The 26,196-nt window shown below is 42.9% G+C and overlaps 1 protein-coding gene across 14 annotated transcripts in view; it reads right to left on the reverse strand.

Moving 5' to 3' along the window:
* NR3C1 (nuclear receptor subfamily 3 group C member 1) overlaps positions 1 to 26,196 on the reverse strand; it is a 246,016-nt gene that overhangs the window by 32,813 nt on the left and 187,007 nt on the right. For 7 of the 14 annotated variants that reach the window (XM_005652957.4, XM_021080408.2, XM_021080376.2 and 4 more), the window contains 1 exon segment: positions 600 to 763. In XM_005652957.4, the coding sequence (XP_005653014.3) occupies positions 600 to 763 (164 nt within the window). 14 annotated transcript variants of the gene reach the window in all.

The raw sequence follows: 26,196 nt of genomic DNA on the forward strand, positions 1-26,196 counted from the left end.
AACTACTTTAAGGGAATTAAAGCCCATGATTCTAATACCGTGAGCATTATGTTCCTGATGAAACCAAACACCATCACTGCTCATGACGGACTTTCTTACAGCCGAGCTCTCTGACCAGACCACGATACCCACTCCCGTCCACTAATACTTCTGGATTTCATTCTAGTTTGGTTTTGTTTGGTTTTTTCTTTTTTTTTTTTTTTTTTAGGGCTGCACCTACAGCAAATGAAGGTTCCCAGGCTAGGGGTCGAATCAGAGCTGTAGCTGTTGGTCTACTCCACAGCTCACAGCAACACCAGATCCTTAACCCACTGAGCAAGGCCAGGGATTGAACCCTTGTCCTCATGGATACTAGTTGGGTTCATTACCGTTAAGCCATGACGGGAACTCCTCTAGTTGGCTTTTAAATGTGTCCCTTTCCCACGAGAGGACTTAGGAGCACCTCCCTCTCTCTGCTTTTATGGACTTCTAGCCTTAAAGGGCTTCACCCATAAGAGAAATTTCAAAATCCACTCTTAAGAAGCAGGAACCAAATAGAGGAAAAAAAACAAAACAAAACCAAAAAAAAAAAAAACAAAACTCTTCAAAACACACACTACCTTCCACTGCTCTTTTGAAGAATACTTTACAGCTTCCACAAGTCAGGACCCCATAATGACATCCCGAAGCTTCATCAGAACACACAAGGCAGAGTTTGGGAGGTGGTCCCGTTGCTGCTGAGGAGCTGGATGGAGGAGAACTTACGTCCGGTCTCATTCCAGGGCTACAGAAGGAAGAAACAAGTGTTCAAATGGAACTGTCATGACTGTCAAAGAAGCATCACAGCCAATTCTCTTACCTTCTCACTGCACAGGGCGCATGTTCACACCGGGCTCTGGCTTCAAGCCCCAGCGGGCATTAGCATAGCCTACCTACATAAATGCCAGCACTCTTTTCTTCTTCTTCTGTACAAAATTACAAGTGAGTTCACTTCTTTTTAGCTACCCCTTCACAAGAGTGGTGAAACTGTGCTTCACTTAGGTATGACAATTTTCAGTTGCTTAGGAGTGGTTTATTAAAGTATCATTTACATACAAGAGCTTTAACCATTTATAAGTGTACAGGTGATCAGTTGTTTTTGTTTTTCCCTTTTCTGCCGACTCTGTGGTGTATGGATGTTCCAGGGCCAGGAGTCGAATGCGAGCTGGAGCTGTGACCTGTGCCACAGCTGCAGTAACTCCAGATCCTTAACCCTCTGCACAGGGCCAAGGATCAAACCAGTGCCTCCACAGACATAAGCCAGATCATTAACTCACTGTGCCACAGCGGGAACTCCCAGCTCCTGGGTTTTGTTAAATGGGCAGTAGTATAACTACCACCACAATCAAGAAATACTGTACATACCCATCAAGCCCAAAAGGTCCCTTTAACTGCCCTTTAACTGCTTAGGGCATCATTTTTTCCTCTGATGTTAAGGTGTTGTACAGGCATCTTTCTAAATTCATGTCACTACATTTCTACCCATTCCTCTCCTTGGGTTAACAGGCGGAATTTGTTTTACTGTGCTTTGTTTTTTATTGCACTTCACAAATACTGCACGAAATTTTGTGGCAACACTGTCTTGTCAAATGGCTAATATTTTTTTTGTTGTTGGCATTATGCATTTTTAAATTAAGGAACATACGTTGCTTTTTTATACATGATGCTGTTGCACACGTAACAGACTACATAATAACGTAGAAATAACTTCTCCATGCACTAGGAAACCCAAACATTGCTGTGACTGGTTTTACTGCAGTATTTGCTTTCTTGCCGTGGTCTGGAACCAAACTGCAGTGTGTCTGAGGTATGACTGTGTTAGAGTTTGGTCCAACATCTCTCCTTCCCAATGTTATCCTAGCTGAAACGACAGTTTTCATGACTTACAAAAGAATGACGCAGAAACGTTACCTCCTCTAACCTTCCAGCCTGGCTTGCATCGAGTGAGGCTTTTTCCAGCACTAGGTGTTCAACAGTAAAGGACTATGCTGCCCTCCCCACTCAGTGAAGATGTGCCCTGGAGAAGAAGATGGAAAATGGGAATCCGCTTCTCCACTAGGTCTGGTTTTCCTTGTGTAGACTTCTCACGGGGAGGGCAGCGTTAGGGTCTGAAGAGGCATATTCTTTCCCTAATGCGTCGATGTGGAAATTTTCAGACCACGCAGCGGATATACCCTTTACTTGTACTCAGCCAGTTCTCAACATTCTGCCGCATTAATTACAAAGATGTTTTTATAAGCCAGTGAGAAAGTGACCCCTTCATCCTAGAGGAAAAAGTAACTATACACCCTTCACTGTAGATGATACAGTGGTTTACCCTGTCGTGTCTTTCCAAGCGATTTTCAACTTTCACGCCAACTTTGGAACCAAAACTGTATTGTGCAACTTGAAAAAGAGTTTCTAACCTTTCTAACCTCTGTGACTAACAAGAGGCTCTGAAAGGGTTTCTGGAGACTGCTCATTTCATCTCTAGTTGCGTGTTCTTCAGAAGTTTGCATGGGAGCCGTCTGTTGATTTGGGAACGTCAGGGCTGTTGGTCACTACCTGCCTACATAACAAAGTTCATAAACATACCATTACCTGTCTCCAGGATTTTCTTCATCTGTCTAGCCTTCAAAACAGATGACATTTTGTTCACTTTGACTAGATGTAACCTTTTTTTTTTTTAAATTAGTGAAGCTAATAACATTACTTAATCTCAATTACAAATATGCCTAAACTAATTCACAAAACTAACTTAAATTGTTTGGGTTATCAGCATGGTTAGAAATTAAACTTATTAAGTAACATAGTCGTGTCATTCTGTTTTAGGAGTAAAACAAAAGTTAATGACAGTTTGTTTTATAAATGTCACTTTAAATAAGCCAATAAATCCCAAACCTCCCCCTAAATTCTGTCCTCAAAAGAAGCCTCCCGAGCCTAGGCAACCCTATGTCTAATCTAGAGGCTTGGCCAACAGGACAGCCCTCCGGCCACCCCATTTCTGGGAGCAGGCCCCAGGGTTTCAGACTGTCTTCTGCACAGTGTCACAGAGAATTTCGGGATGCGTCCATGTCGTCAGGCATTGGCCCCCTGCTCTATCTGGGAGAGTGGACCGAGTGCTCACTGCAAGCCCCCAGGGGACGAGAATAACCTGAAACGGCTCTGCTGTAGGTCTGGCACGAGCCACCCCTGATTAAGGGAAACGTGTGACTAATGGAGCAGAGCTGCTCCGGGCCATGGTTTCATAGACAAGTAGGAAGGTCTTGGAGGGAGTGAACGGAGCAATGTGTTAGGGAAGCAAAAACTTCCTTGGCTTCTGTTCTGAAGATGCTCCAAAATCTGCTCAGCCAACCTCTGTCAGCTGACATCTATTTTTAGGGACCAACCAGTTGTCTGTATACTAAGTTTACGGAAAATAAATGTAGTATTTGATTATTTGAAAGGTTAATTCTTACTGTTTCTTCAACCAATTATATATATTTACATACATTATATACATGTACACACGTACATATTAAAAATGTTTAAACAGTGTTTTGGTAGTACTTTACAGTTTTAAAACACTTTCATGAATGGAATCTTATCTGTCTTCTCAACGACTCTGTGAAAAGGACGCCATCAACTCTAGATGAGGTCACGCAGCTGCTGGAAGTTGATCAGGGAGCCTGTTTGTGGTTCAGATGCCAGCTCTACCACTTCAAAGCTTTTGTGACCTTGATGGGTGTCTACGACTTTGAGCCTCAGTTTCCTCACAAATACACTGGAAGGACATCACCAGTGTGTGTGTGTTGTGAAAACAAGGCAACAGAGAGAAAGCCTAGCATAGTTCCTGCCTCTGGCGGGCACTCAGTAACTGTCTATTCTGTCCTCTTTCGGGACAACCAGAGAGTCTATGAAAAAGCATCATATAAGTATTAAGTAAGTGGGAAGTTGGAGTAACAAGTCTAAACCTAGAACACTATTTCCGAATTGTCAGTGACAATCAGAGAATATACAAATCACCTTCAGGCCACTCAGGTGAGCTAGAGATGACAAACAAGAAGGAAAGTTTAAAGTAAATGAATAAATGGACTGATCAAACTTCCACTAAGAAGCTGGAACTCAGGCAGTCATTCTGTGCTACATCAGATAAGAACTGAGTACGTGGAAAGCTGCCAAGGGTACCACAGACACCAGTGGAAAAAAAAAATCAGTGTTTGTCACACAAATATGAGCTATCACAGTGCTCACTGGGAGAAATGGATGAATGCAAAATGGATTTTAATTGCAAACGTGACCCAAAATGGTTAGAACTCCAAGGAAAACCATATGGAATCACCATCTTTTAAGAAGAGACCCATGGCAGAAAGAAAGAAAAAGCACACAAGAGGAAGAGTGCATGTTATAGCCTTTCTGAATATGGAAAAGCTGCAATGTCCAGGTCATTACTTAAGGTGTGTTTACAGCTGTGTCAAACATTCTAAAGATGTGGAGAGGTTCTGTCAGGAACTGACCACATCCAGAGTGCTCTCTTTTAAGTGAAGAGTCAAAGGAACAAAATACTTTGTGCTAGGTGAATACTTGAATGCTGCCTCGCATTCAGATCGGAAATTGTGCTGGACATCAAATTACTCCTGAGGCTACTGAGTTTACATTAGAGAGAGAGAAAAATACACGTCTAAGGCAGGGTTTTCCTGCTTCACTCTCTTGCGGAAAAGCGGCTGAGGAAAGGAGGATCAAGGGGGGATGGTCACGGATGGTTTCCGCGAGCTGCTCACACACCTAAAGCGGCACGGGACACACGCAGGCCAATGACGCCCTTCCCTCAGCACGTGCTTCCTGGCACCTGAACGCCAGGCAGCGCGAGAGCACAAAGGTGGCATCCTAAGTGGAAGTCATATCACACAAGAAAATGTGTTAATGGAATGACAGCGGACCCATACACCTGGATCCAGGTAGGGGCAGAAGGTGTTTTTGGCGGCTTCAGAGCGGTATTGCCAGGAAGAGACACTCAGCTATGCATGGAGACAGATCCGGGTTCAAATCCCAGCGATGGCACTTTCACAACTGTGTAACAGTGGCCCGCTGACTTAACCTCTGCGGCTGCTGCCTTATTATTCCTGTTTCAGGAGTTTCTGTGTAAATCATATACCTGAGTTGTATAAAGTACTGGCACATACAGGCAATTAACTTTTGTTTCCTCCCTCCTCCAATTCCTCCTTCCTTTCTGGAGGATCCCAGGGAATGAGAAATGCCCTGAAGAACCTTCTCTGTGAGCCAGAGGAGGGCTACTGGTCCTCCAGAAGCTTATGTTGAGGTAATTACAGATATTCTTTCTGGATTCTACACCAAAACTTCACGGTTTGGTTTTTAAAGGCTAGTATTGCAAAGTGGAACCTGAAACCCTATCGGGGAACTTTCTGTAGCTATGCGAACATTAAAACCCTTTGGTCTGCCTTGTGCTTTGCATGGATCTTTTACCCAGACGTGATTCTGTACTATCATGCCTTAGTCATTTGGAAAATACTGGTTCACTCAGCTACGCAGATCCACCAAATGTTTACACAGTTCGTCATACAGTGTAAGCGTTGCATTTGTCAGGCTCACGATGGCGGATACAAGTTTCCCCCAATTCTGAATTTTGCCTGAAAGCTCTAATTTTATTGACTGGCAACAAACACTGCCAGCTGTCTTCCTTTACGTGAAAAGCTCACCTCAGTCATTTCTGAGAAGACGCCCGTCAAATACCCACGGCTAAGAACCACAGTTTGCCCCAGCGCACAGCCCTGGCAAAGGCGGTTGGTCCGGCTCACACCTTTGCCAGCCCTGCACGCGCTTCCCTTTGAGACACAGCCGTTACTCAAACACTCTACATGTCTGCCCGCTGGGTCAGACAGACAGACAGGGACAAGGCACACATATTCAAGGGTGGAGATGCGACACGTAGTACACTGCTTCCTCAAACACATGCTCACATGGAACTGGCTCGCTTTCTCCTGCAACTCTGAGTGAAGGGCACTCACATACGATGACTACAGTACTTGAAGATGCCAGCAGTTCTACTCATCACTGCTTTGGGTACTGTCAGTGCAAATGTCACCACGGTGAAAAAGGCAAGTCAAGAATGTATTATCATGAAGACGTTTTGAAAGGGCTGGGAACTCGCAGGGCTCCATGGACCCACATTTTGGGAACTGCTGGTACAGAGAACAATGAGGACATTAAGTCAGACATGCTAGAATTCATAACCTAACTGCAATGTAATAGCTTGGTGGCCTTTGAATCTAAGTCTCAAGTGCCCTGTTTCTAGATGGAGGCTGTAATCTGCCTGGCAGAGTGGTACAGCATTGCGTACTAAGTTAGAGCCTTCCCCCGGAAGAGGAAGAAGGAACAGAGATGACAAACTACTACAAACCCAAATGATGTGGTTGGCTCAGCCTTCAATTTATGTGAACTTAACCATATTCTAATGAAATGCAAGAATTTGTTTTTGGAAAGAAAGGCAAAAATCTGTTATCATTTCGGGTAACAAATATCAAGCTGGGAAAAAAATCCCGGAATGAAGCTGCTGCACCGAGATTAATTTTCACTAGCTACAAATGGAAGAGGTATATTCTTGCTGGCTTACCAGTTTTGGTTTTAATAGCATAAAGCTATTGAGTGGTTCTCAACTGGGAGCAGTTCTACTCCCCAGTGGACATCTGGCAAGTCTGGAGATGTTTTTGGTTGTCACGACAGGGGAAATGCCACTGGTATCTAATGAGAAGAGGCTCGGATGCTGCTAAACTTCCCACAATGCACAGGGGACAGTCTTCCACAACAACTAATTGGCCAGTTTCAATGTCAATAGGGCTGAGGTTAAGAAGCCCTTGCCATAAATCTTTAAGCAACATAAAGTGGAGAAAAAAAGAAAATTCAACAAGGACCAGAAACTTACTGTAAAAACTTTCAATTGTCTTTCAGAATGGAACTGCCCTGCCCTACTGAGGCAGCTGTAAATATTCTGATTCAAGACACGTCTAAAAAGAGATTCAAAACAGTGCTGAGGCCAGGGACTAAACAGGTCTAGTGATCATCTTGAGGTAGTAATTAACTTTCATTTTTTCCCTCTGGCACTAGCGCTAGCAGATGATCTTTATGTGCTGAAGTCACCTGCACTTATCTTTGTTCATGAGGAAGAATGCAGATACTCAGCTGTACATACAAGATTATATTTTCTGCCTCCCCATTCATCCCTGCATTTGCTAAGGGATTACTAATTGGTTTGATAATAAGCTATGGAATTGTTTTCAAATCAAACCGGAAAATACTCTGGGGGTATATGGCTTTCACAATACTTCCGTTAAATGGTTTTAGCAGAGTGCATTTTATCTTACGATGTAGCAAGCCTGAGAAAGACTGATAAACCTCTTTGCTTTGCATTTGTTGCAGGAGGTTCTACTGATTTTAACTTTAGGTGCATGTTGAGGCCGTTTCCTCCAACTTTGCATCATTTGTATTCACTCATCTTAGGAGGAAGTCAGAACAACAAAACCTGTACTATGATGTCCATGTACATTTTCAGTGAAGGATGAGGGTGGAGGAGATGGCTGTTTTTAGATCTCTTAAGACCCCAACAGCCTGTCACTGAGCATCTCTGCCTCCGTGCCCTTGCCTGTAAAATGAAGGTGTTGAATCAATAAACTCCCGAGAAGCAGTCCCTCTTTCCCCAGGTGGGGCTACACGCAGGAGTAGGAGGTGGGCAAGAATATACTGGGCTCTGTGAAAGGCTTCTCGGAAGGACCTGTGTATTTATTTATATGAAGAGAGAATGTGGTCACCCGACCTACGCTTTTTTTAAGAGTCTAATCTACATGGTTCCCAGAAAAAATGCTCTTCTTCCTTTTTGGGAGGCTCGGTCCTCAGTCTGGTGACTATGCCGGGTAATTTAGCTCCTGGCAGATGAAGTCTTGTGGCAGTGCTTCCCCAGGCTTCATGTCCTCCGTTACGCTGCTCCAGCCTGCACGGAGGGGCGTGCGTTTCAAGGGGCAGTAATGGTGTTCTCGTAAACAGAACACAGAGACCGAGCGTGAGGAGCAAATCGTAGGGAAAGCTTCCTTCATTGTGGGATTATTTCTAGAACGAAGCTCTGGTTTTGTTTTATCTGCTGCTTTCTTTTGCCTCGTGAGAACACAAGGATGATAACTACATGCGTAACTACGCATGCGACATCTTCAAGTAAAGCAACAACAGGTGGGAGACAACGTTAGACGCACTGCCTTCTAATTTGCATCTCACTGTAAATATGCATCCGGGGTTGACACTCATGGCTGCGGAGTTGTGTTTCTGAGCCTGAATCTCACCTGTCATGAATTTGCTAAAATGTCCTTTCATGATTTGTTTTGTCTCATATACAATGTATTTGTAGTTTTATCTTTAGAGTGTAGGTGGTAATATCTAATCTTCCCATTTTTTGGCTAAGTTAGTTGAGCTGCAGAGCTATTCAGTAGGTATCTTCAGTGTTAGGTCCCACAGCGGAATGCCACTGTTTTACTATAATTATTCATAACTATATTATAACCCTGAATTGGGGCTTTTACCTCCATTTTTTGTATTTGGGACACTTATTTAGACTTTGGGAGACCTCTTTGGTTTTAGCCGTGTTTGTCTTTGTAGGTGAAGCAGTCTTCATCAACCATGGGCTGCTTTGGGTTTGTACTTTAATAGAGAACTGGGTTGATAGTTTGTATTTTATTTCATTTTACATTACTTTGAAGTAAACTAATTTCTGAATTCTAGAATTTTGAATATTTACTGTAATTCATAATACAACTGCTATAAAATATTTGACAAGAAAAACAAAAATGCTGCACATTTCCACCTCAACAACCACATATTTCTAAGTATCTTAATCCACTCTTAGACTTGAATTCCTCTTACTATGCTTAGTAACCTTTCGTCCTTAGTTGCCAATTCCAACCCTTTCCCACATCCTAGTTATTATTCCCTGTGACACTCCGTCATGTACTTCTTTTCTGTCTCCTCTGACTGCCTCCATCCGAACGCATGCCTTCTCTCCCCTCTGACTTCACCACTGCAATGGTTTAGACTAAGTGGTCCTCCTGGCTCTGGCTGCTTCTCTTTCCTTCTGTCCCCACGATGCTGAAGCTAATCTTTCCCATCAGGATTGAAATCTCGGGGGCTCTTCAGTGTAATAAGCAGTACAAGCCCAACGTGGTCCACAATATGGTTCCTCTCTTTCTCTTTTTTTTTTTCTTTTTTGTCTTGTGTCTTTTCTAGGGCCACCCCCGCAGCACATGGAGGTTCCCAGGCTAGGGGTCAAAGTGGAGCTGTAACCACTGCCTACACCACAGTCACAGCAACACGGAATCTGAGCCGCATCTGCCACCTACACCACAGCTCACGGCAAGGTCGGATCCTTAACCTACCGAGCCAAGCCAGGGATCGAACCCAAAACGTCATGGTTCCTAGTCAGATTCGTTAACCACTGAGCCACGACAGAAACTCCAACTTTTTTTTTTTTTAAATCACCTTAGAGATCCTGTATTCTACAAACATTTCTGAAGTGACTGCTGTGCACCAGGTTGCTCCTCAGAGTTTGTGCTGAGATCGCTTCTTCCAGCCTGGAGTATCTGCCATGGCTTTTCTCATCCATGACAACCTCTAGATTCTCTTAAGCATTACCATGTAGCACTTTACACATGGTACGTTTTGATGCATATTTCCATCAGTAATTCCTCTTAGGCAGGGTCCAGGCCTGAGGCCTCTTACATTACCGGCGTCTTACACAGTGCCCAGTATGTGTTTAGTTAACTTACGTATATGGTATCTGTCTATGTTTCCGCAAAAGAACACGAGGCAGCTCACGTGGCAGACGACCATGCGGCTGTACCACTACGACCAGGCACCACCACGTCATCTCTTTCTTTATGTGCATCATCCCTTTTCATCTTCTCCACAAACCTGTCAGGTGGGTACTATTTTTACAGATGATGAAGCAGATTTAATGAAGGTCCCATGATGGGCTTAGTGCCCTTAAAGGAAGAGACACCACAGAGCTTGCAAACTTCCTACCCACCCATCCCACCCTACTGCCCACTACCATGTGAGGACATAGAAAAAGGCAGCTGTCTGCAACCCAAGGAAAGAGGCCTTACCAGGAACCAACTCCACTGACACCTAGATCTTTAACTTCTAGTCTCCAGACTGTGAAAAAATAATTTCTGTTGTTTAAGCAAAAAAAAAAAAAAAAAAAAAAGGATTCAAACCCTTATCTTTACGACACCAAAATGAGTGTTCTTAAGCAGTATTCCACCTCACTATGATAAAATGGCACAAGTGAGAAGGCCAGCTAGGTCTCCGTCTTCAAACTGAGGAATAATTGCCTTCTACTTTGAGGGCTGAGGTTTGGTGTTTCAGTGATATACAGCAAACGGTAGCGAATTCCCTGTGCCTGCTTTCAAACATGATCGGCAAAAGGAGATTTTTTTTTTTTCCCCAAATAAGGGTTGCCAGAGCAGGTCAAATAGCTAAAATGACTGCCCTAAGATTGTGTGACAGTCTTTGGCATTTGTGGATCATTTGAAAATTTAGGCAAACTAATGAAATTTTAGTCAAATTAACATCTCACACTGTACTAGTGTGATTTCGAAATTCCTACTGATGTGTTCATAAAATCCAATGCAGAACAGCTGGGTCTATATTCATATTTATATTAGTAAAAAGGAAGGAACAAAACCCTCGGAACCAACCTGGACAAACCTCAGTAGGTCTAAAGCCACATACTCCCCTCTTCCCTCTGTCAGAAGCCAAGAGTTGATACTTCAGTTGTTAGATTCTTAAAATTAGTACGAAAACTTCCGTAGTTCCTCTATCAAGCCAGTCTATCAAATGAGCTTTTGCTCTATGCATTTCATATGCTGTATGCATTTCCTCAGGCTTTGATGATGACGCTTGCAACCTGACACCCTGGTTCCTAAATATCCACTGAAGCAATTCAAAGGAACAATTTAAAGTGCTTACTATATAGTGAAAACATCAGTAAACTTGTCCTGGGAAGAGGAACAAAGAAAGGAATAAGGAAGTAGTCTTTAGAATGATGGAGAAGTCACAGAATCCTGACTTCCCTCCTCTTCTAGGGACACCTGCAATGCAGGCACTAAGGGGAAAAGTTTAAGACCAACGAGGTTTTCAGGAGGTGAAACCAGACTCCCATCACAGCAGTAGTCACACTGGACACAGACGACAAGCCAAGCTCCACGGCGTGGCACGTTAATAAACACATGATCTCAAACAATCACTATTAGACCATTTTACAGATGAGAATATCGAAATTAAGCCATGTGTTTTGCCCAAAGTCGCATCTGCACAATCTGGATTTGAATTCTGCACTGTCTTCAAACTTCTGCACGTCCTCACCCACGTGACGACACTGCCTGGCAGGGACCCGCAGGGCGTTATCCGTTCAGCTGGATAACGTTCTTAAAAGACTGTGGGACTCATCAAGTAGCGAGGCTGGAGGTGAAGTTAAACATCAAAAATAATTTCCGGCTTTCCTCCTTCCTGGCTATCCTCGGCATCACAATGCAGTAGAGATTATCTAAGATGAGAAGCTATCCAAGGATCCAGGTCACTTCCAGTTTGCCTTCAGATCTTGCTATATGGACCTAACTCTTAAGTTAGCATATTCACCTTCTACAGGAGGATAATGCCACACTCACCATTAAATGGTGAATAACACGGAGGCCATGCATCACAACTACAAAAACAGAAACGGGGTGTCTGAGTATTCACCCCTTTTACCCTCAGAGGAGCTCTGACACATTTATGCCTAACATACCAGACCTTCGAATTTTCTGAAATGTATTTAATTTTTTCTGAAATAATACTGCTCTACCAGAGTATCCAGTTGGGGCTATATAATGATATGAATAACTTCGGTGTTATTTTGTAAAATGCGTATCACTTAATGTAAGTAAAATAAACTTAATACTATTCAGTGTGACTAGAAAGGTGCTGTCTAGCCACACTACCAGTTTTGTAGATGGAAAACTTAGGTCTCTTGACTAAGAAAAACTCATGGGTATCAATGAACCTGTCAGCTAATGTTGACAAGACTGATCAAGCCAAAAAAAATTGTGGTTATTTAATTTAAAGGCACTAAGGTGGCATAATTATACACTCAACTGGACTATACAGTAACAGCTACCATCTAGCACTTCTTACGTGCTAGACACCTGATCTACTCTGTAATTCCTCATCAGTATCTGAAAGTAGATTATTACCAGTCTCATTTTATAGATGCATAAATTAAAACTCAGAACTCAGAAATTAAAACTTACCTCGTTAGAGAACTAGTCCCATGACACTTGATTCTTCTGAGAGGAAAAGTCTCAATCTGAATCGAGATTCAAGTTTAAACGTTTATTCAAATGTATTTTAAATTTATTTTAGAAGTCTACAGCTTTTTGAATTTTTAGCACATAACCAATAATAAATTCCTGGGTACCGAAATGTATGGTGGTTTAAATTAGTGCAATATTGTAGTGATAAAAGGATGTTTACAGACATGAGGTTAGAGCTCGTATTTCATGGAAACTAAGGCTAAGGTCAGGCGATGCCCAAAGCAACATACAGTTATCAGAGAGCTAGAATTAGTACTTTTCACCAATAGTCTCTGATTATCTATTTAGCAGATAGAGATAAAAAAGTCTGACTATATTTAAAAAACGCATGTGAGGTGTTCTAGAAGTCAACATTTTCCTTACTTTAGTAAGATCTTTTGGTGAATTATATAACTAAATATCAGTCAAAACATCCTGAAAATATCAAGTACTGCAGCACTATATATAATGTATATGGACTGTGACTTCAGTGCTTGTCTGTGTACACATTTTCTTAATAAAATTACATAAATTACAGTAAGCAACATAAGCCATCATGTCGTTTCACATTTGCTAAATTTAGCAATGAAAAACAAGCAAGCTTTGGTTTATTTTATTTTTTGTCTTTTTAGGGCCACAACCATGGCATATGTAAGTTCCCAGGCTAGAGGTCAAATTGGAGCTGTAGCCACCGGCCTACACCACAGCCACAGCAATGCCAGATCTAAGCTGCGTCTGCGACCTACACCCCAGCTCACGGCAATGCCGGATCTTCAACCCACTGAGCGAGGCCACGGATGGAACCCAAGTCCTCACGGATGCTAGCTGGGTTCATTATTGCTGGGCCTCAAGGGGAACTCCTGGTTTATTTTTTCATGGTCCATATAAGTATAGATTACTGCAGTTCAATTTAGCATATTTATTAGAAAATTAACTTCTCTCTCTTCTAAACTGGTGTCTGCTAGCATTTCAGAGGCCATGTTGAGACAGGAAAGAAACTATGAAAGCAAAAGTTGTAACATGATTTGTGCCTTAAAAGTTTTGAGGATATTCCTTGGAGTGTAAAAATTTCAAGGGCACCATCGCCAGCACTTTTTTGAGAACAGACAAATGGTAACTACGGTAGTAGGAAACTTGCAGCCTGCAAGCTTTGAATTTGATATGTAATTATGATCAAATAATAGTAATTTTTTTCTGAAATAATCTGCAGAAGATTTAAAAACAAAACCAACACTATTCTCACAAACTAATTTTAAACATTCTATCAAAGTTTATATCTTCACAGAATTATTACAAAACTTGTTCTTTTAACTAAACCAAATCCTTTCCTTAAGAGAGTAACACTGAAGAGTCAGCCATTCGAGTGTTTTAAAAATGAGTTCTTATGTAAGCAGTTAGTTCTGTGTGCAGGAAACAGAAACCTGCTGAATACCAGTGCAGATCTGACATTCTCGTCCAGCGACAGCTCTGAAGAGAACTGGAGCTTTTGAAGATAAAGCCCTCAATTTGAAGTGTCAAAGTATTTTTTAGACTTGTTACTGTCAACAAAAATCATCACTTCAAAAAAAACTTAGTAACTCAACAGTTCAACAAACACAGGCACCCCTCGTTTTACTGTGCTTTGCACTGTTGCGTTGTGCAGACACGGTGCTTTTTACACGTGGAAGCCTTGTGGCAACCCTGCGTCAGCAAATCTCTCGGTGCCGTTTCTTCTGACAGCATCTGCTCGCTTCACGTCTGTGTCACATTTTGGTAACCCTCACACTCTTTCAAACTTGATCCTATTTGCTGTGGTGATCTGCCATCAGTGAGTCATCTTGCATGTTACCACCAAAACTCAGTGAAGGCTCAGGTGACAGTTAGCATTTGCTTTTAGCAACAAGGTATTTCGTTTATTATTTGGCCACACCCTTAGCATGTGGAAGTTGCCAGGCCAGGGATCAAACCCATGCCAGAGCCCCGACCCAAGCTGCGGCAGTGACGTCAGACGATTCCTAACCCACTGCAGCGCAGGAGAACTCCTTGCAGTAAGGTATTTTGAAATTAAGGTAGGCATTTTTAAAGACATAATGCTACCACACATTTAACAGATTACAGTATAGTGTAAACAGAACCTTCATCTCACTGGGAAACCAAAAAATTCGTGTGACTCACTTTATTGCTGTGGTCCGGAAATGAACCTGCAATATCTGAGGTGAGCCTACACAGCTACATAAAACTGCAAGGTTTTGATGGGGGTGGGCAGCCGAAGAAAAGGAATGAATAAAACAGTAACTTTGACAAAATTTTCACCCACAGTTTAAAACAGAGCAGAAAACATCTGCCACTGGCCAAAATATGAATCACAAAATTGTTACTTTTAGGACTAGTCATTAATTTCTAGCATAAATATGTTTCATTGCTAATAAATGGTTCTCCCAGATGAATACAGAAAGCTGGCATGTTTTTACGATAGTAAAACAATTCACAGCAATGTAGATTGTTACCTATTAGGCAGACAGTCAATACCTGAGCTTAGCTGTACCAGGCTTCCTTTAAGAGTGCTAATTTTGGTTTTTTACTTATCCATCACTTTCTATAAGGACTACAGACTAGATTGTAACAACTGCGCCATAAGAATTAGGAGTACTGAGCGGAAGACAGACTCTTTCAAAATTACAATGCAAGTGGCTGGCAAAAGTCTGTCTCGCCTAAGAAGGAAGCGCGCCTCCCTTCCCCCAAAAGGGGGCAAAGGGCGATAATAGCATCTGAGCACATCCTGTTTGAGATTTTAGTTCTTCTCATAGTGCCCCAAAGAGGTCATATAAAGGAAAACTTTCCTGTTATTTCTGAAATGTGGCATAAGCCTGGAAAGACTAAGAAATAGTGGTTAAGAGAAACGGATTCGACAGAGAACTGGAGGGCTCACACTTTTCGTGCCACAGCCGTGGGTGGGTGAAATGGTCACTTACCAGACCCTATTGTGGGACGGAGGGTCCCACTGGGAAGAGAAAGCAAACTGCCTCCCGCCCTGCTGGCATCAACCAGTCCACATGTGCAGGAGCGCGTCTCCTGCCAGGGTGGTTCTAGGTGTGGACGTGCCCCACTTCCCATTCATGGAGAAAAGGAAAACCACCAGCTCGGGACACCTCTGAGCCCCGCGCCAAGGGGACTTGTCACTGTGCCCAGAAAAAGCCCGAAACTGCTTTTTCCTGGTTCTTCTCTTTACGTCTGATCCACAGTCCTCAAGATTACTGCTACACTTAGAAATACACAACTACATAAAATAAAAAGTAATTTGCCAAATAAAGTAAAGTGGAAGATACTTTTCAAATTAGAAACATGCTATTCAGTGAAAAATTTGCAAAACACTGGAAAGTTTAAATTAGGGGGGAGAAAAGCCATCACAGTTTTGTCAGAGAAAACCCAGCAAACACTTTTATACAAATCCCTCATCTTAAAAAAAATCCTAGCTATTTATTTGGGGGTTAACACTATAGATGCCCGTTTTATATCTAGTTTTAAATGTGAGGCACTGTTCGGCTGCTGTTCATCACTTAACGTTTTAAGAAAAAGTCGTATATGTCAATACATCATCTTTTATTACATGACTACTCGATGGTTGAAAAGTACAGCTTAGCCATTGCCTCATTATTGGTCATTCTTTGCTTTTCCGCCATTATAAATACCACTGCATAAACCCCTTTGCAAATGTCTGATGCATTTCAGTACTCAGTCCATTGAGGACATATCAATGAAGTCCTAACTTTATTTTTTATTTATCTTTTAATTTTATGGCTACACCTGGCCAGGGACTGAAACGGAACCGCAGCTGCAACCCGAGCCACAGCCGTGGCAATGCAGGATTTTTAACCCACTGTGGGCCAGGGATCAAACCCATACCTCTGCAGTGCCCAAAGCCGCTGCAGTCAGATCCTTCACCCACTATGCCATGGAGGGAACTCCAACTCCTAATTTAAATCATTAAAAAATATCTCACATGTGATGGTACAGTCTGTGCTACTCGGAGCCTGTACTTCTGCTCACATGATACTCCTTCTAGCCATATACTGTTTGAAGTATACCTGAGCTTGAAAATAAAATGACCAGACAAATAGAGTTTTGATTAAAGATGATATTTTTAACACAAGCTACTCTGTCATCTTCCCCTGGAGCCCAGTAAAATGAGAGGAATGCCACTTGTCTTAAAAGGCATAAACTGCTAAGGATAAAGACAAGAGAAGTGACATTTTGTCAAATTTCCCACAGTAACGCAGAGGCGGGGAGGGTGGAGAGAGAGAATAACCACCAACATTTTGCACTGGATTAGGTGTTCTGGGGTCTGCTGAAGAAGCAATCTAATTACTATGACATAACTTCCAAAAGGCCCAGAAACCAAGGATAAAAGGAGGGGTCAAAATCAGGAAGACAGGTCTGTTGAAGAACATTTACAGGTTTCATTTTTTATAGAAATGGCAGCCCAGGTTGTAGGGGCCAACTTGGCTGACCAAAACAAAATGCTGGCTAAAAACTATTTTTGAAAAATCTTAAAAGCACCAGTGAGCTGACAAAGTGATACAGGACTTAGCTAAAATCTAAGAAAACGCACCCTAGCCACTGGTGCTCTGAGAATATTTACGAATTGAGATAAATTTGGGTTTCAAAAAAAAAAAAAATGGACAAAACACTCATAGATCCTTTATAAAACAGGAGCACCGAACAGCCAGTATAAACATGGAAAGTTTTATCAACCTGGTTAGCAATCAGGGAAATGTAAGTTAGAACTCATGAAATACCGTTCATTACACACCCACCAGACTGGCAAGAATGAAACAGTTGACAAGTGGAAGGGATTGCGTTTAAGCAGTACATTGCTTTTAAAGACAGCGTGGCATTTCCCAGTGAAGACAAGAACGAGACTATCCGCAGAGACAGCAAGTGCACCACTTGACCCACACCGAGAAATTACTCTGTATGTATACACGGTTAAAAGTATGACAGTGAGGACGACAGTTATTTTTTGTAGTAAACCAAAACCAAGAACTACCCAAATGCTCACAGTGATGGAATGGGTATAGAAACAGTGGTACAATTCAAAGCAAGAACACGGATGTATTATTGTTAAGTGTAATAACACGGATGAATTTCAGAATGCAGAGTGAAAGAAAGAAGACAAAACAATGCACCTAACAGCATTCTATTCATTTAAGTGAAAAACACGCGATCTGGGCTATGCTGTTTCAGGGTGTATATGTAGGCAGCAAGAAAAGCAAGAAAATAATGACCCAAATTGTCTGCATCGCGTCACCTCCAGGGAGGGGGGCAAGACGGGCGTGTCCCCTGGAAGGACACGCGAGACCAAGGCGCTTGGCAGCCTTCTTTTTCTTTCCCGGGTAGTAGTTACACAAGTGCTAGTTTTATAATTAGTCATTACATTGTATATACATGTGTTCTGTTTATTCTTATATAAGCTCTGTTTCACTGCAATTTAAAAAAAAGGTTTGAATAAAATAAACAAATAGGGGAAGGCAGATGACGGAATGCCTGCGTTGCGTCTCCTGCCCCAGATTAGGGACACGCGCTTCCTCTGGTTGTCAGCATCTTCTCTTGGGAACCCTGTGACGCCTTCTCTTATTTCCTCTCCTATTTCCATCTCTTGGTCTTCTTGCTCTTATTTCTGGGTGAATCTCCCAGTCCTGCTACTGAGCTTTCCGGTTATGCTGCTATCTTTTTAATGTCCAATTGTTTGGTTTTACTCTCCAACTCTTACTCCCTTTTTAAAACTCCTTATTCTTATCTGATAAATGAAGTATCTTTTTACTTCTGAGCATCTAAATGATAGGTTTTTGGAAAGTCCCTTCTCTCTGCCCGTTTCCTATTTCCTCCAAGGTGGATTCTTCTGCTGTTTTGACTTTGTTTTTGAAACTGGAAGCTACCTCCTTCCTTTCAGTCTGTCCGTCCCTCATCCTAGACGGAAGACTGAGGGCCCCTCTCTATAAAGAGCAAAAGAAAAGGGCTCTGGAATGAAAGATTCCAGACGCAGTCGAGGGCAGAGGTACCCGTACATAAAACAGAAGGATTAAGTGAACTGTTACATACCCAATAGCCATGGAATTTTCATGTGGGCTGAAGAACAGAGAGGAAAAAAAGACAGACAACCTTGCTGCTTATCCTTTCTAAATGTAAACAGCAAGGTCATCCGTCTTTTTTTCCCCTTTCTTCTTGGAGCTATATCCAGTCTCCTGGGATAGACCATGATGGAAAGGAACACAGAAAGAATGTATACATGTATGTATGACAGTCATTTTGCTGTAGAGCAGAAATTGGTGCGACATTGGAAATCAACTACGCTTAACTTTTAAAAAATTAAAAACAAACAAAAAAAGACTGACAAGAAATGAGCAGTACCTCAGGGACCTGAGAGACGATATTCAATGGTCTAACATTACATGTAAATGAAGTCCCAGAAGAAGACAGTGAGAAGGGAGTGGAAACATATTCGGAGAAATTAAATCAATACATTTAACATGGTCACAGGGCACAATATTATAAACATCAACCTTCTATATATTACAATTCAGAAATGAAAGTGAAAATTAATGTCACTTGTTACTATAGCAAGACAAATACACAGACACACAAAACATAGGAATAAATCGGGGATAGGTAAGAGCTCTAAGGGAAACCCAGAAAACACTGCTGAGAGAAACCACGGAAGACCTCACTCAGTGCACGGATATAAAATATACGTCCTGGCCAAACAGACTGATAAACTGAATGCAATAACAATCATGGTCTCAGCAGGGTATTTTTGTGTGTGTAGAAATTGACACATTTCTCAAATTTACATGGATAGGCAAAGACTGAGAGGGGCAAACCCAGGCTCTCCCTTCCGGGGGAGGGTTAAATATTTTGGAGGATAACATCATTTATTTGCCAAATATTTCTGAGTGCCAGCTAGTAAATACACACAAGGAAGGCAGCTCATTTGTTAAACATGCAACAAGTTTTCAACTGTGGGCATACCCAAAACTCTTCTTTCAGACGTTTTATACGCTCTTGTAGTTTCAAAATATTATCTAATATTACTTTTTCAGTTAAAAGCCTGGAATATATTAAACAAGTCACTGCTCTAAAGACAGAATTGGCAATAGAATAATGGAATGGTAAAGGAAAACAAACCAACTTAAAGGAAAGTTCTTTTGCCAAAGGCTTGGTTGGGTGAGTCGAACAACTCCGAATTACATTTGAGTACTTAAGCAGTTAAAGGCAAGGGCTCTGATGGCTTTGAGTAAAGGGACCTGCTCTACTTCAGCAAGGTCATTAAAACAATAGCCTTTGAGCAGAAGAGCTGAAAACAAAAGCCCACCACTCAGCAACCAGAATGCCAATAAAAAGTGACAAAAGTTCACCTCTGGTCTTTTCAGGGACATTTGTTTACACTGGTTGCCATTCCCCTAAGGAACATGCCTTTCCAAGGCAAGAAGACAAGTCTTGCAACTGCCAAAACTTTTTTAATAGAACATATGCTTCATATCCTACAGTATTAATATAGTTATTTTGAAAGCGGAAAGTGAACTGACATTAAATACTTAATATAAACCTGCCCTTAAATATTCTTGGAGGATTATTATTCTTTCATTATTAAAGTGGAATTCTTGGGGAAGAAAAGACTTATTTCAAATAAATTCCAACTGCATACAGAATTTTTTAATTTACAGTAGAAGACATATACGAAGGCCCTCAATTTTTATTACGAATTGAGCTGAAACACTCCTTTTATGGAACACTGGGCTTGCCATGAATATAGAGTTTTGCGGCAAAGAAAACAGAGAAAGAAGAGAGGAGAAATGAATGTCTTTCACCGCATCACGTCCTGGCTCGCATCCACCTGACGCTCGTCCAGAATGATGCGATTGTGGAGTCATTAACGCTGCCACTGACGCCATGTTCAGAAGGACAAATTGGTCTCCCAGACTTTTCAACAGGAATCCAGGACAGCCAGTCAAAACAGTATGACTATCAAAGAGGGGCCTTGCAAGCATATCACAGGAAAAAAAAAAAAAAAAAAAAAAAAAGGCTCTGAAACATGCTGTTTTAGCAGAATTTCTTTCCCTTTGGTTACCTCACTAAATCTGTTAATTTACTAATTTACAATTAACTGTTTCTGATTTTCACGTAACATACGTTAGGCACTGTGCCACCTGCAGTACAGGAATTATCTTGGTTCTTGCCATCTTGGTGACATCTTTCAAACTGCGTTCTGCTGATGTCCTCACTTTAAAGAAACAGGCTCCGCGGGTTCCCTGTCAGAGGCCATCGAGATGGCGGGTCTGTGAGGAGTGGGGTCTAGGTTCTCGGGCTTCTGCTGAAGGGTTCCTTTACTAAGTTCTGTCTCTCCTCGCCAATTTGATGACATATCAATACCACTTACTGTGCACATACATTTGAAGAACCCATCTTTAGGAGAAGTTGGAAAAGTCATCAAAAGGCAGTGAGAGGAGTTCCTGTCCTGGCGCAGTGGTTAACGAATCCGACTAGGAACCATGAGGTTGCAGGCTTTGCTCATGGGTTGAGGATCCGGCATTGCTGTGAGCTGTGGTGTAGGTGGCAGACAAGGCTCGGATCCCGCGTTGCTGTGGCTCTGGCATCAGCTGGCGGCTACAGCTCCAATTAGACCCCTAGCCTGGGAACCTCCATATGCTGCAGGTGCAGCCCTAGAAAAGACCAAAAAAAAAGGGGGGGCAGTAAGAGAAAATGTCAGCATAATTGAGAGAAAGAGATGCCCCAAAATGTTTTGAGAAGGAATCACAAAGTCCTCAGCCAGAAAGGAAGGATGACTGAGTTAACCAGGAGCAGGAGGTAGGAAATGTGCTATGTGCTTAGGGTTACAAAGCAGTAAGGCGCTAAGATAGACACAGACTCTGTTTTCACGAAGGTTCTATAGCTCCTTGTAAGAGACAAAGCAATGGTGAGTTATGACACACCATGACTCATGCTGCCACGGGAGAATACGGAAAAACCTTTCATAAAGTGCCAAGGTAAGACGGCACCCAGGGAAAGCTGGCTAAGACAGAAATCCTAGAGGTCAGAGGACATTTTCACGTTTAGAAGGGTACACACAGCATTTTGCTGCAATGCAGATTCCTGCCCCTTGCTCCTGGCGGAAACAGGAACCAAAGAAGCTCCAGATGTCCTACCACCAATGCCCCGGTGACCATCAATAACTCACTTGGCCTCCCCAGAGTCTCGAGCTCCCTCTTCTGCGACTCACACATAGAGACTGAGCTTGCAGTGGGCAGGAGCGGGACCCGATACTCTTCTCAGGACACGCAGACTCTCTAACTCAGACACATAACTGCAAACAACTGGAGACGAACAGCAGCAGCAATGCCATCTTACCGCCGATCAGCAGCAGCAGCAGCAGCTGCGCGTAAGGACTGAGCAACGTGCCTTTACTTGACAGTCCTTGGTCCATCGAGGCCAGTCCTCTCGTTATGCCCAGAAAGAGAGAGCAAATGCCAACTCACGGAAGTTACGTGGTCATACGACCAGCAATTAGTGGAGTCACATTTCTTCTCTCGCACACAGGCATCCATGTTATGGATGAGGAAATTTAGGCTCCGAACGGTTGGGTAATTTTCCCAAAGAAAGCAACGCAGCTAGAAAGTAGCTGCATCTGGATCCCAAGGGAGGTGGAGGCCTCCAAGACGCCCCCACGGGACGTCACAGCTTGCGGAGGGGGCAGGCTCTGATGTCAGGATCCTAAATCGGGGCTGTCAAAGGAAGTTACTGAAAAGCCAGAGATGACGGGCAAGCGACGGAGCTGCAACGCACTCGGCTGAAGGAGAGAGTGGATGCGGTCACCGAGGGGCTGTGTCAGCCTCACTCTTCCTCCGTTTGCCTCTTCCCCTTCCTCACGCCACCCGCAGAATCCCGAGGTGTTTGGCATGAAGGACGGCACAGCCTCCTCACCGGCTCCCACGAGGGCTCAGACCTCAGGCTTCAGTCCACACCCAGGGGTCTCCCAAAGAAAAGGGACGGACACTAGAGGAAAACAGGTCTCCCCCCAGCTGCTCCACGAAGTCAGAGTCCGTCTGTGATCTTCCCACCCCGGAGGCCAAAGTAGCTGAAAACAGCTTGATAAAAGGTGTAGGGCCGGAGTTCCGTCGCGGCTCAGTGGTTAACGAATCCGACAAGGAACCATGAGGTCGCGGGTTCGATCCCTGGCCTGGCTCGGTGGGTTAAGGATCTGGCATTGTCGTGAGCTGTGGTGTAGCTGGCAGACCGGCTCGGATCCAGCATTGCTCTGGCGTAGGCCTGGCGGCTACAGCTCCAATTCAGCCCCTAGCTTGGGAACCTCCATATGCCACAGGTGCAGCCCTAGAAAAGGCAGAAAGACTAAAAAAAAAAAAAAAAAAAAAAAAGGTGTAGGGCCTTGAACATTTACATACATAGAAAAGTGGACTTCTGTGTTTTTGTAACAAAGTTACAAATGTAGAAAATTAAAATTTCCCAAATTTGGGCATTCTATGAATTAATTACAAGGAAAAAATAACCACTAAAATAATTTTCAGGTCCCAAGAGTGACTAAAACGAAACATTCTGAAAAGATATTAATAAATTTTAGCAGCAAAACTGAAATAACCAGACAGTTAAAAACCTAACTATATATTAAAACTAAAAACGTAGCAAGCAATTTTTTTTTTTTTTTTTTGTCTTTCTGTCTTTTCTAGGGCCGCACCCGCAGCATATGGAGGTTCCCAGGCTAGGTGTCCAATCAGAGCTGTAGCCTCCCGCCTACGCCAGAGCCACGTCTGCAACCTACACCACAGCTCACGGCAACACCGGATCCTTAATCCACCGAGCGAGACCAGGGATTGAACCCGAAACCTTATGGTTCCCAGCTGGATTCGTTTCCGCTACGCCATGACGTGAACTCCACAAGCAGCTTTTCAACGTAGGGAGAAAAGAATGAAGAGGATCAGAAAATCAAATAAGATTCTTTTCCACTTTGAAGATTGCTTGGCAGAAATCCAGTAAATGTCAGAAGGTTACTGAAAACTCGTTTCTGGTGTTACCAAAGCAGCAGCAAGTGGCCTCACATGTGCTCAGTGTTTTGCTTTGCGGTAAATAAGCAGCAGCCTGTAAAAGACACCCCTGACCAGAGAAGAGGCTCTTCATGAGAAGCTGCTCCCCTCACTCCCTCTCTTCCTGATGCTTAAATGTAACAGTATATAAAATCTACATCTGATACAGAAAATGTAAATGGATATATAGCCAGAGTAAATCTGTTGCAATTATCTTTAATTGCAACTTATTCCACTTATCTTTTATTAAAGTGGGAAGAAGTAGAGACTAAAATTTAAAATATTCTCGTCTGTTACTAAAGGGAACACAATCTGTAACGTTTTAAAAATCGCCATCATTACCACTGCTGAGAAATGAAACTAGAACTAGTATTGCCATTTCTCCTTCTATTAAGAAAGAGGAGAAAATCTGTACCTAGAAACTTACAACTTCGGCCAGATGCCACCACTTCCAGGCTTCAGGTCTTACGTTAATTATTTTTACAGGGTTATCACCTTGTTAAAGAGTTAAAGGCTGCCTCTTCACTTGTAAATCCCACTTAAATTACATGCCATTTCTACTGTCTGTTAGAGACATGAGAGGGCGCACACTGGGAAACCCATTTTCCTATACACAGACCTGGAGACTGCCAAGAGCTTAATTAGGTAGGAACTTTTTGCTACCCAAGAATTTCAGCCTAAAAAGGCCACCTCCCCCGCCCATCCAGAAAGTACAATCACTGTCCCATTGTAGAGATTTAGGCCCAAGAGGACACAAGAGTATCATTTAGTAAAATGACACTGATACTTTTAGCCAGGTAAGAGTTCTATCAAATACAGGCTACCAAAATGCAGCTTTTGTGCAACCCCTCAAAAACCAACAGCTTAGTTCTGCAGAGGTTCCCAAGTCCACATTTCTTCAATTAGCAACTACAGCTCTCCACAGCCGGGGCCCAACCTGCCTTTCGGGCTGTGCTCTCACTCCTTTAAGTGCACACTGCAGAGGTAGCTTTCTCTCTCTCTCCTCCAGTCAGGTTGTCAGAACTCCGGTCCATCTGTATCTTTTGGTTTGAGGCCTAGACCTTCAAAATAACGGCCTGACAGCACTGCATTGCACACAATTCTTCAGTATTCATCTCAAACCTCGGGGCTTCCATGGAGGGTTAAACATCTCCCCAGCCCCCAGCTATGATTATAGATTGATTACCTGTTGATTCTGCCTCACAGCATCAACTCGCCTTCCTGGTAGCATACTACTGAAAATACCCACCGCAATGATCAACTACAGCATGAGTGACTACAAACCAAGGCGGGTTATAAGGTACTGGAATATTACTTTTAAAAAGCGATTTAGGGAGTTTCCGTTGCAGCTCAGCGGAAACAAATCTGACTAGCATCCCTGAGGATGTGGGTCTGATCCCTGGCCTCGCTCGGTGGGGTAAGGACCCAGAGTTGCTGGGAGCTGTGGTGTAGGTCGCAGATGCGGACTGGATCTGGAGTTGCTGTGGCTGTGGTGTAGGCCGGCAGCTGCAGCTCCACTTCGAGCCCTAGCCTGGGAACCTCCATATGCCGCACATGTGGCCCTAAAAGGACAAACAAACCCCCAAAAACTGATTTAATGATCCAGCTGCTACAGGCGATTCTCACTGCTTGCGGTTTCCATATCTACAAGTTCACCCACGTGTTAAAATGTCTAACTCCCAAATCCATGCTCACAGCACTCTGCTGGCCACTTGTGGGTAAGCGCAGAATGGTGACAAACTGGAGATGGCTTGATGCACCTATTTCCAGCCGAGGTCAAACCAAATGACTCCGTGAAACACTGCTTTTGCCTCAGCTCTCATGCCGTAAACAAGTGTTCTTTCTATGGTATATTTAACGACAGATTTTTGCATTTTTGTGCTTTTGAAAAGAGCCCCCAAGTGCCGTGCTGAAGTGTTTATACCCCTAAGCGCTGGGTGGTTCCTTGGGCAGAAACCATGTCCATCAGAAAAGCTTTGATCGGGCCTGAGTACAGTACCAGTGGCCATGAGTCAAGTAAGTGAGCCACTGAAATGTATCAAATACGGTGTCTTTAAATAGGAACACTCAAAGGAAGGTTACCTAATGACAGGCTGACGAAAATGCTGTGACCGGAGGCTCGAAGAAGCCTGACCCTGTATTTATCCGAGGAAGAAGGGGCTCTCACTATTTGCTGATTCAATGTTTATTGAGACTATTTTGGAACATGACTAGAGTGAATAATGAGAATAAACTGTACATCCCTATGCCGAATATCATACACCCATTACGAGGGATGCTTAAAACAGGGGTCAGCAACCGTTTTCTGCAAAGGACCAGACGGTAAATATTTTAGGCTCTATAGACCAAATGTCACATAATATTTTTGTTTACTCGTTTGTTTTGACAATACTTTACACATGGAGAAACCATTCTTAGCTCATGGCATGTGAAGGGCTGCGTTTGGCTGGGGGACTGCAGGCTTGCCGAGCCTGATGCAGATCTAGACGCATTATCTATGCCATCCTGTGTCCTTAACGTTACCCATTCCATGTACCCGTCCAGCTCTTCCTAAAAACACTCCTGCGTTTGTCCATTACCCACTGAATGACTCCTTCATTCAACAGAGTATTATTTGAATATGTCTTTCGTCAGAATATTAATTGCTTTTCCTTTTTAAAAAAAAATCTAAAATATAAAACTCATATGAATATACAAGGAGAATGGGTTTTAATTACGTTTTGTAAATATTTGTCACAAACCCTCCGTGGCTTACTGGCAGAGGA

Source organism: Sus scrofa, chromosome 2, assembly GCF_054392235.1.
Source record: "Sus scrofa isolate SSC_HxYL_T2T_F1_AM1 chromosome 2, Sscrofa_HxYL_maternal_Yorkshire_Landrace_v2.0, whole genome shotgun sequence".
In the NCBI taxonomy this organism is placed as follows: domain Eukaryota; kingdom Metazoa; phylum Chordata; class Mammalia; order Artiodactyla; family Suidae; genus Sus; species Sus scrofa.